The 13876-nt window shown below is 43.3% G+C and overlaps 1 protein-coding gene across 3 annotated transcripts in view; it reads left to right on the forward strand.

Annotated features, from left to right (window-relative positions):
• LOC102016078 (lysozyme-like protein 1) overlaps positions 1-13141 on the forward strand; it is an 18952-nt gene extending 5811 nt beyond the window's left edge. For all 3 annotated transcript variants that reach the window (XM_005387179.2, XM_005387180.1, XM_005387181.1), the window contains 2 exons: positions 12084-12162; positions 12906-13141. In XM_005387179.2, the coding sequence (XP_005387236.1) occupies positions 12084-12162; positions 12906-13023 (197 nt within the window). In that variant the 3' untranslated portion in view covers positions 13024-13141. The remainder of the gene's footprint in view (positions 1-12083; positions 12163-12905) is intronic.
• The last annotated feature ends 735 nt before the right edge of the window (positions 13142-13876 follow it).

A 13876-nucleotide genomic window follows, 5' to 3' on the forward strand; every position in this document is an offset into this window, starting at 1 on the left:
TATCCATGAGCAAGGAATATTTTTCCATTTACTGAAATCTTCTTCAATCTCTTTTTTCACAGTACTTTAGTTTTCATTGAAGAAATCTTTTACTTCTTTTGTTAGATTGATTCCTAAATATTTCAATTTCTTGGATGTTGTTGTGAAAGGTATGGTTTCCTTAATTTCTCTCTCAGTCTGTTTGTTGTTTGTGTACAGAAATGCTATCAATTTCTGGGTGTTGACTTTGTATCCAGCTACACTGCTGAATTTGTTGATTAATTCAAGGAGTATTCTTGTGAAGGTTTTGGGGTCTTCCATGTAAAGTATCGTGTCATCTACAAATAGTGATAGTTTTACTCCTTCCTTTCCTATCCTTATTCTTTTTATTTCTCTCTCCTGTCTTATTGCTCTGGCTAGTGGTTCCAGAACTATATTGAACAGGAGTGGTGACAACAGACAACCTTGTCTAATCACGTAGTATTTGATCAGCACTATCTTTTTGAGCTAAAATCTACCTCCTTATGGCTTTCTTTAATCTTAGTTTTTCCTTCTTAATTCAGTCAAAACACATTTGCTCTATTTTATACATAAAAATGTATTAGCTGTTTGCACATCAGCGGTTTCTCATCTCCGGTTTCTTAGCATCTCCTGTGCTGAAACATTAAAACATCTTCACCTTCCCATAAGTGTGGCTTTTGAGCCCTGCCTTGTTGTTTTTGTTTGTCTGGTTTTGAGACAGGGTCTCACTAAATTGCTCAGGCTGGCCTTGAATTTCTATGTAGCCCGTGTATGCTGGCCCCAAACTCACTCCCCTCCTTCCCCAGTTCCCTGGAGCTTGGATTACAGGCATACCACCCTGCCCTGTCTCGCATCATCTCCTGAGCCTTCCCTAGGAACTTACCAGTAGGGACGTCCGGTTAAACGTGGTGATTAGGTGGTGCTTTTACCTGCATGGTGGGCTGAATAATGTCATTCCCAACGTGTACTGTCTAACCCCCAAAGCCCATAACCCACTACCTTACATCACTCAAGGGTCTTTGCTGATCTGCCCAAGGGTGCTGAGTATGTCTCCTGGGCACTGCAGATGGACCAACCTGATCACGTGAATCCCATAACCACACACCCACTATGATCAGAGAGAGACCTGAGGACAGCAGGGGGACACACACAAAAAGTCCCAGAGACGCGCCTCGACCTCGAATGAGCCCAGGAACATAAATGGTGTGTAGAATCTGGGAACGGGGAGCAGAGGCCCCCGTCCTGCAGCCACACGGAACTGAGTAGGCTGAAGCCTGAATAAGCCAGGACATGGGTGTGCCACTGCAGCCCTGGGAAAGCAAAGCCAGCTCCCAACAACGTGGTTTTAGCCCAGTGAAGCCCACATCATTCTTCCAACCTGTAGAAACACGAGAAAAGACCATGGTCTGTGCCACTACACCTGTGGTTATTCATCTAGCAGCACAGAAAGCGAATAGCCTCTCCGCACCTTGATCCTGACGGTGCTGGTCAGCCCCCGTCTCCACAGCACAGTGCCCGGCGCAGACTCCTTGTGACGCAGAGAGAGGTTTCCTTTACGATGCTGGAGGTTCACCTCGGAGATCACTGGCATGGCTGCCACCGGGGACCAGGGCAGGAGTGGGTGTCATTCCTGAATGTAGGACCAGAGAGGTCCCACAATCCCTTTCAAGGGCAACCCCCCACAAAGACTCAGGCGCTCCAGAAGGTCACAGCTCTTAACGGTCCACAGCATTCCAGAACTCCAAATTTTAGAGCAAGTCCAACTGAGGAGCAGTTAGACCACTGGATTTCCTTCCTGACTCCACTCACCTACCCTTGTCCCTCCCCAACCCCAGCAGAACATGGATAGAGAGAAGCAAAAAATCAGCAGAGAGACCTCAAAAACCTGATGTGAGAGCTCCAGGCTAAGGAAACACGAGGTTAAGATAAAGCCGCCATCATCCTGGTCACCTTCCCAGACACACCCTGGATGAAAGCAGCGGGGCTCCACTCTCAGGGGAGGTTTTCTCCCGGGAACTGGGCCAGACAAAAGGAAGCAGTGACTAAAGACTCCGAGTGTGACTCCCATGAACAAGACTGGGCCAGCTTCGCGATGTGAGGTCCGGAGTTAAAGTTCTCATCTCTGCACAGAGCTTAGGCATCTCTGGGTCCCTCTCCCAAACCGGTGCAGAGGGCCAAGCGTCACAGGAGCATCACCACTGTACAAGAACCAGCCGAAGACAAAAGATGAAACTTATGGAAAGTAGAGGTGATGCAGGGAAATGGAAATTTCAAATCCCAAAAAGAAGACGGTCGATATTTGTAGATAGATAGAGAGGCGGTATTGATAAAACAAGAGTAAGATAGATACATTTTTAAATGAAGAAACGGGCCAAGGATACAGCTCAGCTGCACAAGCGCCTGCCTGGCAAATGGAAGATCCTGAGTTTCATCCTTGGTACCAAAAATAAATAAATAAATAAATAAATTTGAAAAAAAATTTTGAAAAAGAAGAAACAGAGAACAAAATTAAAGGATCACAAACCTGAAACAAACTGTAAAATAAATGGAAAATAGGAGAAATAAGATTAAGAAAATGAATGGAACTGAAATTTACAAGTTTCAACAACAAAGAAGAGTGTCCTGGTTACTTTTCTCTCATTGTTGAGGCAAAATACCTAATGCCCAGAATTAAGAAAGGAAAGGTTATTTAGCTCACAGTGTGTGGAGGTTTCAGTCCATATTCTGCTGGTTCCAAGGCAGGGTGGCACATGGCACAAGGCAACAGTTCATGGCAGCAGAAATCAGCAAAAGCAAAAAGGGAGGAGCAGAAAGAGCAAGCCTCTTTCCCTCCCTTATATGGCATACAGGCTGCCCACCCCAGGATGGGTGTAGCACTCACACTCATAATCCCAGCTTTGACCCACAGATCAATCACAAACTCTAGAAGCCTGCCCCATGAGGCTTTAGGGGGGACAGCTAGATAAAGATCACAACAAGGAGAAACAATAGAATGAAATCATTTAAAATTTTTTTCCAGCACTTTGGGAGGCTGAGGCAGGAGGATTTTAAGATCGAGTCCCACCTGGACAACTTAGTGAGATCTTGTTTCAAAATGAAGACTTTGACTGCATCATAATATTTAAAGTTGATTTCTTATAGCTAGCATATAGCTATGTGTTGCTTTTTATATCCATTCTGAAAATCACTGCTTTTCAATGACAGTGATTAGGCTATGATCAGTAAGCTTTTCCTACAGGGCCAGATAGTAAATATTTTAGGTTTTGCAAACCATAAATTTCTGTTGCAACTATTCTGCCATGATACGGTCTGAAAACAGCTACCAGAAATACATACATGAATGGGCCTGGCTGTTGTCTAGTAAAGCTTTATTGTGAAAAATAAGAGGGTGTGTTGTGAGTCATAGTCTGCTGAACCTTCATCTAGACAATTCATGTTTAATGTGATTACTACAGGATATTTAGTTTTAAATTCAACTTTGCTGTTTGTTTTCTAATTGTACCATCTATTCCTGGTTCCATCTTCCCTTTTTTTTTTTTTTTTTTCAGTCTGTTTGTGATAGGGTCTCCCTGTGTAGTTCAGCCTGGCCTTGAGCTCACTTTGTAGCCCAAGCTGGTCTCAAACTTGCAATAATCTTCCTGCCTCAGCCTCCCAAGTGCTGAGATTACAGGCATGAGCCACCATGCTGGCCTCTCCCTACCTTTTTAACCAAGTAAACACTTTTCAGTAATTTTTCCATTTCCTCCATTGGCCTATTAACTATATGTCTGCTTTATTTTTAATTCACTTTATTTGGGGTTTACAGTGGACACCCTTACCTAACTGCATCTACCGTCAAGCCGTGTACAAGTTCACATGTCATACATGAATTCCATCACTGTGTAGGTCAGCTCACACCATTCTTTATGCTGCATTGCCATTTTACTTCTGTGTGTCTTATATAACTTTCAATGCATCTTATTATTTTTGCTTTAAAGGATGACCAGAGTGGGTGATTTTTTTAAGTGAGGAAAATGGTTTCATTCTGTTTATTTTCATCATATTCACAGTCTCCCACATTCTGCCTTCCTTGGGGGACTCATTTGGGTAGGAAGTTAACTGCTGTCGTCTCTCTCAGCCTGCAGAACTTCTTTCCACTGTTTGGATTGGAGTAGAGGTTTGCTCATAAACATCCTCTCACATTTTGTTTGCCTGCAAAAGTTTTTATTTCACCTTCATTTTTGAGGATATATAAATTCCATCACCTCATCAGTGATGAGAAGTTGGCAATTTCCTCATTTTTGTTTCCTATATGAATCTTTTTGCCTCCAGCAGCATTTAATATCTTTTTCTACATCACTGATTTTCAGTAATTTGACTAGGCATAGAATCAGTGCTTAACTTTCTTGGTATTCACTAGTATTTCAGATCCTTGAGTTTATAATCTTGTACTAAATTTGGAAAAAAAATTCTCCTTTAAGATTCTAATGACACACACATTAATTAGATTGTTGACGCTTTCCTACAGGACACTGAAGTTCTTTGCTTTTTAGTCTTTTCTGCTGTGTTTCATTTTCAGTAATTTCCATTGCTACATCTTCAAGTTCTCTGATCTTTTCTCCAGAATGCTTCATCTATTAACCCTATTAATGAGATGTTACAGTTCAGATATCATTTTGTAATTCAGTATCAGGTAATTTTTATATCATCTATCTCATGTCATTCAAGTTTTTTAGTGCAACTCATTTATTATTTCACAGTTCGGTGTGGCAGAGGTCCTGCCAGAGCTCGGACGGGGCTCGTCCTGCTTCCCTCACGCAGTCATCAGCTGCGGCTGTGACATCATCAGACAGTCCAGAATTCTTCAAATTCCTGTAATTCAGGTTTCCAAGTCCTCGATATAAATATGCCTGTTTATCAGCACTGTTTTAACTTTCTTACCTGTGCGTTCAGTCAACTGTTATTTCTGTATCTTTCCATTAATTAATCTTTCTCCTGACTGTGGAATACATTTCCATGTACCTTTTCACATGTAATAATTTCATTGGCTTCTACTTTTTTTTTTGATACCAGGAATCGAACTCAGGGAGCGCAACCTGGGGAAGCGCAACCCTTGCAGTTGCCAGGGAGTTGCTTGTGCCACTGAGCTATATCCCAGGCCCTTCACTGGCTTCCAGATGTAGCGCATGTAATATTGTTGAGTGTCTAGATTATACTGTCTTCTTTTAAGGATCGTTGGACTTTATTTGAGCAACCAAGCTTGTTCATTCTGATCAGCTTGTTCCTTTCAAGGCGTGCTCTTACACATGATTAGGGAGGTTCCAGATGCTCTTTCTGGTTGGGTTCTCTCATGGTTTGGAGTTTTATTGCAAGGAGAAACAAGGTAATACAGGACACATATTTTATAAGATTATTTATACTAATCTTATAAATAATCTTTATAATAATCTTATAATAATTTGGGGTTTTATTGCAAGGAGAAACAAGGTAATACAGGACACATATTTTATAAGATTATTTATAATAATCTTATAAATAATCTTTATAATAATCTTATAATAGTCACCCAAACAATCACATACAAGAGAGTGCAGAAAATCTGTCCACACACTAAAGACCAAAGAATCCAGCTGAGGGCCTGGATCCCATGGAAATGTCCTGCATGAGCCCAGCTGAAGACCTAGAGCCCATAGCAATGCCTCCTACGAATCCAACTGGAGGCCTAGAGCCCACGACAACGTCTCATGCAGGCCTGTTTCACGGATCTGCACTGGGAAGGCCCAAAGGTCAGCCATGGAATCTAAAGTCTGTGCCAGCAGGATGAAGGATCTGTGCTAGCAGCCTGAGGGATCTCCACTGCAGCCAGGAAGCGAAACGTGAAGAAAGAACCACAGCTCCCTTGAAAGGTACCACAGCCATCCTCAGCACCAGTGAGGTCCCGAGCTCCTCTGACAATGAGGACAGCTGAGTTCCCATCAAGAAAATCAAGGCAGCAAGCTTCTCCAGGAGACTGAGCTGTGCGCCATCTTTCCCTCGAGGGCAGGAAGCGATGCCCACAGTGAGGACCAGAGCTGCCCCCAAATGAACAGAAGCCATTCTCAGCAACAAGGTCCTGAGCTCCTTGGGGGATAAAAACAGCCAAGTTTGTCAGGAAAGCAGCATGACGAGCTCCTCCAAGAAAACCAGCAGTTCCTTGCAGCTTCTCTCTGCTCCCAACAGGCTCCCAACAGCTTCTACCAGCCTCCAACAGCCTCTCAGCTCCCAGCAGCCTCTCAGCTCCCAACAGCCTTACCTCTCCAGGTCTGCCTCTTATGCTGCTGGCAACAGTCCCCGGGTGGGCCTCCCACACCCAGCACCACGCTTTCTGAGTTCAGCTGGAGGTTATAAGTTGACCAGCAGTTGTCAATCCACCACTGGATTGACAGTGGGACTCTTAGTGGTTCTTTTGCATATTCGAGGGGTTCTGTAAGGTCTCTTCCCTCTGGCTACTCAGAAGCCAGACCTCTCCCAGCACTGTGTGAGCTGTGTGGCTGTCCAGCCCCCAGCAGTGGATCCTGCCTACTCTTCTGGGATCTTCCCCTTCACATGCCCGGTTATTCTTCAACCAAAGACTCACTGGTTGATACCCTTATTCTTCGGAGCAGCTCTTACCTCTCAGGTATTCCTCTTTGTAAATTCTAACCGCCATGACCTCCAGTCTGTCTCCTCGTAGATTCCTTTCCCAGCCTGGGTTCCACTTCCTTGATGTCTTCCAAGCAGGAGTCCTAGCAATCAACAGGGCTTAGCTCATTTGTTTCCTATCTCTTGAGAATCATGACCCTGCACTGCCAGTTGTCCAATATCCAATAATTTTCATACATTTTTGTCTAGTTTTTAGCTATTCACAGTAGGGAATAAAATCTGTTTCTCCAGAATGGACATGCTTGACTTTACAGGGAGTACTAATTTAATATAGCTCACTATAATTCCAATAAAGGAAGTCTGGGGAAAATGTGTATCTGCAAGATATCTTTCAATTCTAGGAAATTAAAGTATCAGACGGTTCATGATGACGGGTGAACAAGCATTCATATCTGTTTTCTCATCATAAAGAGCACAGTGGGAGTGCATGGTAGCTCAATGACAGAGCCCTTGCTGAGCATGTGTGAGGCCCTGGGTTCAGTCGGGAGAGCTTTACAATAGAAAGCAGGACGTTGGTTTTATATTCTGATCATCCCTCTATGACTAATCTTTCTCAGTCTCCGGCCAGACAAGCTTTAATTACGAATCATGTCACTCTGTCCCATGTATTACAGAAATAAGGACATTTATCATGGGAACCTAGAAACAAATTAACATTAGGGTATGTTTACAGAGAATATGACATCACATATATGTACGATACATACACATGCACCTCGTGCCTGCTTCTGAAATGTTACAAAAACTCACTTCCCATCCCAAATGGTACTCCTAAAATTCCTGCCTCCCTTCCTCCTGCTAATTAGACAGAAAAGTCTTTTTTCCATATGTGCTATAATTTGAATGGCCCTGTCCCCGGCCCCACTGTTTCCTATGTTGGAAAGTTTATCTCCAGTTCCAGTGTTAATGGTGTTTGTTGGTGGAGCCTTTGGGAAGAAATCGGCATTAGATGAGCTCCTGAGGATGGGACCCCCTCGGGCACTCCTGACTTTACGGGAAGGAGGGGCACGCTAGTGCGCCAGCCCTCCACTTTCACATAGCGCCCTCCACCGTCACGCAGAGCCCTCCACATGTCACAGCGCCACAGGGAGACGCTCATCAGACGCCAAGCGATGCTAAAACCACGCTCTTGGCCTCGCCTGACTCTAGAATCATGAGTCAAAAGATCTGCTATTCTTTATAAATTCCTTGGTCTCAGGTATTTTGTTATAGCATCAGAAAATGGACTGACAATTTACAAATCTAACGTGTGTGTGTGTGTGTGTGTGTGTGTGTGTGTTTGTGTGACTTCCTGATGCACTGTTAGTCTTCGTGTTTGTCTAATGGCACACGTTTTGTTCAGTGGGAGATGTTTAAAGAAAAGAAGGCGATCACTGACTCCTCCATATAGTTTGATCCACTTACATTAGTCTTGTTTCTCTTCTGCCTGGTGTCTGAGTTGGCCTTTGTCAATGCAGAGAGGGGAAAGAGATCTTGGGATGGTGGCTATGCTTTAGTTGGGAGGTAGAGGATGCTGGGGAGACACAGAGAGACTTTGAAACTGAACTGGAAACAAGTAGTTCTTTTATATAGATTGTTGCTGCTTTCTCTTGTTGGATGTAGGAGACTATTTCACTGAATAAAGCTTTGGTTTCCAGCATAACCCTTTCCTTATTCATGTTTGACTGGACAGAATTGTCTATTTAAAGTAAATTGGGCAGAAACGATTACTGGCATGAATCCTCAGGAAAACCTGCCATCCCAGCTCATTTCTGCCCCTCTGCTGCCCCCCTGTGCCGATGTCATGGTGCTTTAACGTCTTAGCACCTTGCTGGGTTCTTTAATTCTCAGTCCCCACCTTTCCTAAGCAAATCCACTCCTCCAACTAGGACTTTTTATATATCTCAGTAGTGTAAGAAACACTGTAACGTCAGAGGCTGAGGATTTCACACTGTAGGCCCACTTCCTGGGTCAGCATTGCCTCCTCCTATAAACCCAGCAAGCAAATTGCCCTACTCCAAATCCTAACCTTCTTCTTTGTGCTTGTCCCCAGGGTGTGCTCCAATCCTGAAGTAGTAGAGTATAATCTGCTCCTTCCTTGCTCTGTAGGATCTGGGTCCTTCCCACCCCACAAGACCCCAGTGACCCCTCTTTCCTAGGAATCCTGTGCCTCCACTTCAACACAAGGCACAGTATGTCAGCACCTAACATGAGCTGTGTGCAAAGTAACATGCTTCCGAGTATACTGAACATGCACCAGATGCCAAACACTTACGTTTAAACCAACTTATAGGTAAATAATAAAAAGTTTATAAAGTATATATGTCATTGTTATCAACTTCATTAGCACATGCTGTTCCACAAGCGGGAATCCTTCCTTAACTGTTCCATTGGAAGGAGAAAACAAAAGATAATAGAAATTAAACCTTAGGTTGAATATAGGCTCGTTTTCTGGGTGTATGACCTCAGTTTTTAGGAATAATAACCGTATCCACCAAAATGATTGCTTTGAAGGTTCATGGAGATTTTCCATAAAGAAATTTAACATGTGCTTGACATAAGATTAATTTCTATGTTCGCTGTTACAAGTACCCGTATCTTTTGAAATAAGACCTTTCATAAACTGACACAACTACTTGTCATGGAAGAACTATCAACTGAATGCTCATGGATTCCCATGCATTGCTGCAGTTGCTGTCACTCATAGATGATATCTTTCGTTCATTTTGTTTGAAATAGAACCAGCTACAATTAGAGTAAATTTGAAGAAACGTATCACTACTTTCTCTTCTAGTCAAGTCCAAGTAAGCAACATAATGAGCCACTAAACCAGCATATTCAAGGAAAAATTTCACCTTCCAGCAGCTGAGTTTATGAAACAATCTGGTATTACCATGCTCTGTTGAAATGTAATATTTCAGGCTAAAAATTTTTTTGGTTATTTTTCTGGTTAATAAAAAAATGCACTTACACTGAAAAATTGGAAAAGATAGCAAAGACTGAAGAACACTGATGAGCTCATGACTGAGAGCTCATACTGGAAATACTAGTAAACATAAGGACACAGGAGTCCCTTTTTCTCTCCAACCCAGTGCTGTCCGATGGGGCTTTCTGCAGTGACGGGAAGCTTCCTGACTGGCACCATTCACGATGAGAACCTCCAGCCACACATGGCCGCAGGGCCCCTGACAAACTGAATGGTTTTTTCTCTTTTCTTTTTCGTGAGACAGGATCTTGCTGTGTGGTTCAGGCTGACCCCGAACTCACGGCAATCCTGCCTCAGCTTCCTGAGTGCTGGATTAAAAAGCTAAAGTTATAATTGTGCTTTGTGGCAATTAAATTTATTCTGTATTATTTTAATTTTTTCAGCTTTCTTTACGTATAAATGGCAAAAGCTATATATTCAAGGTAGTCAATGTGCTTGTTTAACATACATACGCACTGTGAAGTTGTCACTAGAAGCAAGTTAATGAATGCACCCAGAACCCACGTGGTGACATCTGTGCAGGGGTGTGGATGTGTGTGTGCTGTGAGGACATGATCTACTCTCCGTTTCCATTATAAAATACAGTACTGGTAGCCACAGTCATTTTGTTCTACATTAGATCCCCAGAACTTGCTCACCTTGTAACAGAAATCCTGTAACAGAAAATCATCTTGTAACAGAAATCTGGTCAGCATCCCACCGCAGCCCTTGGGAACCAGCTTTCTGTTCTTTGTGTCTACAAATCCAAGTTGTTTTAGATTTCTCCAGTTTTATTCATTTTGTTGCAAATGTCAATGTGTTCTAGCTGAATAATATTCCATTCAGTCTGCAAACGCCATGTTTTTTTCCATTTATCCATTAATGGACATAACTTAAATCTCCACACTCAGATGTGGCTAAAGACTACCATATTGGTCAGTGTAGCAGATATTTTTGCAACATTGAGGACATAATGTTACACTGGGAACAATCCCCACATTATTAAACATGCCGTGAAAGCATGATTTCAATGCCTCCTTATTTCACTATATAAAGGTATTATTATTCATTTCAACATCCCTAATTATGGAGGCAATTAGGTTTTTCCTTTTTAACTCCTATAAATAAAGCTACAGTAAACCACTTTATAAACCTTCATCTACAGCCATGATTACTTCCTTAGGATAGATCCCAAAGGAGAAATTACTAGATAGAAAGATAGGAACTTCTTTGAGACTTGTTCCTGAGAAGTTGGACCTGTTACAATGGGTACACTCTCACCAGGAAGTCCTCCAGAGCAACCATTTCATTGCACCCCTGTCAACGCTGATCATTAACTAGTTATCTTTTAAAAAAAAAAAATCCATGCTTAATTGATAAAATGAGAGCAAGTGGCTGGATTTTCTGCCTGCTGACTGGTAGTCATGCTGATCATACAGATGGACCATTTAGGTCTCCAAGGGAAGCAGTAGCTCAGCAGCACTTGGGTTATGGCAGACAGACCATCTACAGCCTCCACAGGGTCTGCCTTGACCCTGCCTCATCTAAGGTCTGCCCTTCTGGGCAGCCCACACCCAGGGACCTAGTGATGCCCAGTGTGCAGACCTAGCCATTGTACCCAACTGGGAAACTCTGATGGGCATATTTTCTCCAGAGCTCCTGGCCAGTGTGGCTGAGGCTTTGTTTAACCTGCATCACCAGGACACATCTCTGCTTTCCAGGTCCTCTTCCTCTTTGTTTTTCCCACAGTGTGGGTCTCTAACAAATAGCTTAGATCCCAAGCCCATCTCAGCATCTGCTCCCAGAGACCCAATCTGCAGCAGAGATGATGTTGGACTTTTTATACTTATTTGACTTTTCTGTTGTTTGTGTTAGGGATTACGGAGTCACTTCCAGGCAAACAGAAAAAAATGTTGATATCAATAAATACATTTCAATTCAAATATCTGTTTTGTCTGAAGCAATAAGAAAAGTAATAAAGACTGGTGCAATGGGTTTAAAATTTAAAATTTTCCATGTATGAAAACAACTTGGATAACAATCTTTTAAAGGCACAAAGTGGAAAATTACAATAGACAAAAGTTTATATTTACCTAGAAAAAACAATCATGTGGCAAGCTAAGCTGAGTACTGAAAACATTGTACTGTCTTTTCTTGTGTATTTCTCTTGAGGACATAAAACAATTCTCTCTTTGTGCTTCCTCTAAATAGAGTCCCACAAACCCTTCAGGACTAAATTATTCTTCTGAAATTTCAGGTAATCCAGGATGAGGATAGTTTTAAAAACCAACAACAACCCAACAAAAGTATTTTATTGGTGAAGAAACTCAATAAAAATTAAAATATGGTTCTGTGGGGACGGTCACAGTTCTTCCCATCCTCTGGTTCCTAAAATAGTGGGAAAAGCAAAGAGAACATGATGTGAGATCCCCATTAAGCATCGCAGTCTCCACTAACCCCCGGCCCCTCTGCTTTACAGATTTGCTCACGGACGACCTCACAGATGCAATTATCTGTGCCAAGAGAATTGTTAAAGAGACAAAAGGGATGAACTATTGGTAAGAGTCCTTCCTTGGGCAAGTCTGGCTGGCGTGAGTAAAACCTACAAGGTTTTACTGAGCATCATGGCTATGGTGAACTTTGGCCCCCAGAGGGTCAACAATGCTGCCATAACCTTGTCCCTCCGATTCCTCGTTGATGTGCAGGTATTGGGGAAAGGCAGAGGGGATGAGCGTGGGGAGAAGGGATAGACTGAGTTAGAAAAATGGGCATCTTCACAAGAAGGAGTTTCAAACAACTGGAGAAAGAGGTACTTTCTAATGTGAAATGGAAAGGGTTCACCCAGCCAGCGCAGAGAAGGAAAAGAGCTTGGCTTTCCTCTGGATTTGTATAAGAATTCGGAGGAGAAAATGAGCATGTCTGTTGCGTGACAACTTAGCAGAAAACTTCCCTGGGTCTGAGCGGGAGCCACGGTTCAGCCGGGGCCTACTCATCCCGAGGCTGCTCCTACTGAACGCTGCTAGCTGGACCACCCACTGAGGGAGGCCACATTTCCAGAGATGTGGGTGTTGAATGCAGTGGCCCAGCCTTCCAAAAGCTGTTTGCTTGCTGCGGAGGCAAAAAACCGGGGAGAGATGTTTGAAGAGAAAACAATAGAGACCCTGCAGCTCAGCAGGCATGGAAGCTTCACTCTGCGCATCACTGGTGGTGCCAGCTAGCTCTCCATGGGTCTGAGTCTCTAAGCACAGAGGTTGTCGTGCTTCTTTCTGTTGTTCCTGCTTCCCTCTCCTCTCCTCCCCAGGCAAGGCTGGAAGAATAACTGTGAGGGCCAAGACCTATCTGAGTGGAAAAGAGGATGTGAGGTTTCACGAGTGGAAACCAGACCCCAGATGCCTCGTGCTGACTCCCACGATGTGTAACGGGCGTGCAGTGCTCCTGTTGTCTTGTCCCCTTCCTTCCAGGGTTCCTTCTTACAGTTGGGGAGGGAAAACTGAGGTGTATTTTAAGAAAATAAACATTTCCACTTAAACACCTTGACCCTGAGTCAGTGTCAATGATGTCATAATAGCATGATGTTAAGACTTGAAAAATCATCTCTGGAATGTTCCAGTCCTAAAAGGGATAAATTTTCCTTCTTCAAGGTATGGCATCCTGCTGGTGTGGCCCCGAAATGGCTCACAGCCCAGAAATGGTTGCTTGTAGCCCTGAATGACTGCTCATTCAAACATTAGACTTCGAAGCCAATTATACCCAGCAAGCAACCTGAACAGGTCTCCAGGACAGTTTACTAACCACTCTACAAAGACATTGCATTGTTCTCCTCCAAATCCCTAGACACACAGCACTTCCACAGGGAATGTTCTTTGTCTTCAGGGGGTCGCTCATGGAAACTCCACTGGGCAAGAGAGAAATTGCAGCTGTTACCCTCAATGTCCTGAGATAAGTTACTCCAGCATCCATTCAAATGAAACCTATCAAATTCGGAAGCCATACTTCATAAATCCTCACAGCAAAATGTTTTCAGTCGTAGCCCTGCTGATTTTATTAGTTTAACTGAGTGCATGTAGCAGGGAGCTGAGGATCTCTGACCTTGAAGAGGTATTCTCGAGATGCTCTCCGCAGGGATGGCTTCCTCTAATGACCCGCGTGGCAGGGCAGCTCTGTGCCTTCTGGGCTTCTTCTTATATTGTTTTTGTCCACCTGTCTCTGCCTGCTGGAGCAGAGCTGGTTGGAACTGCCTTGTTCTAAATGTAGGTGAAAACAGTAGGTTCA

Source organism: Chinchilla lanigera, unplaced genomic scaffold (assembly GCF_000276665.1).
Source record: "Chinchilla lanigera isolate Chin_1 unplaced genomic scaffold, ChiLan1.0 scaffold00028, whole genome shotgun sequence".
NCBI lineage: Eukaryota > Metazoa > Chordata > Mammalia > Rodentia > Chinchillidae > Chinchilla > Chinchilla lanigera.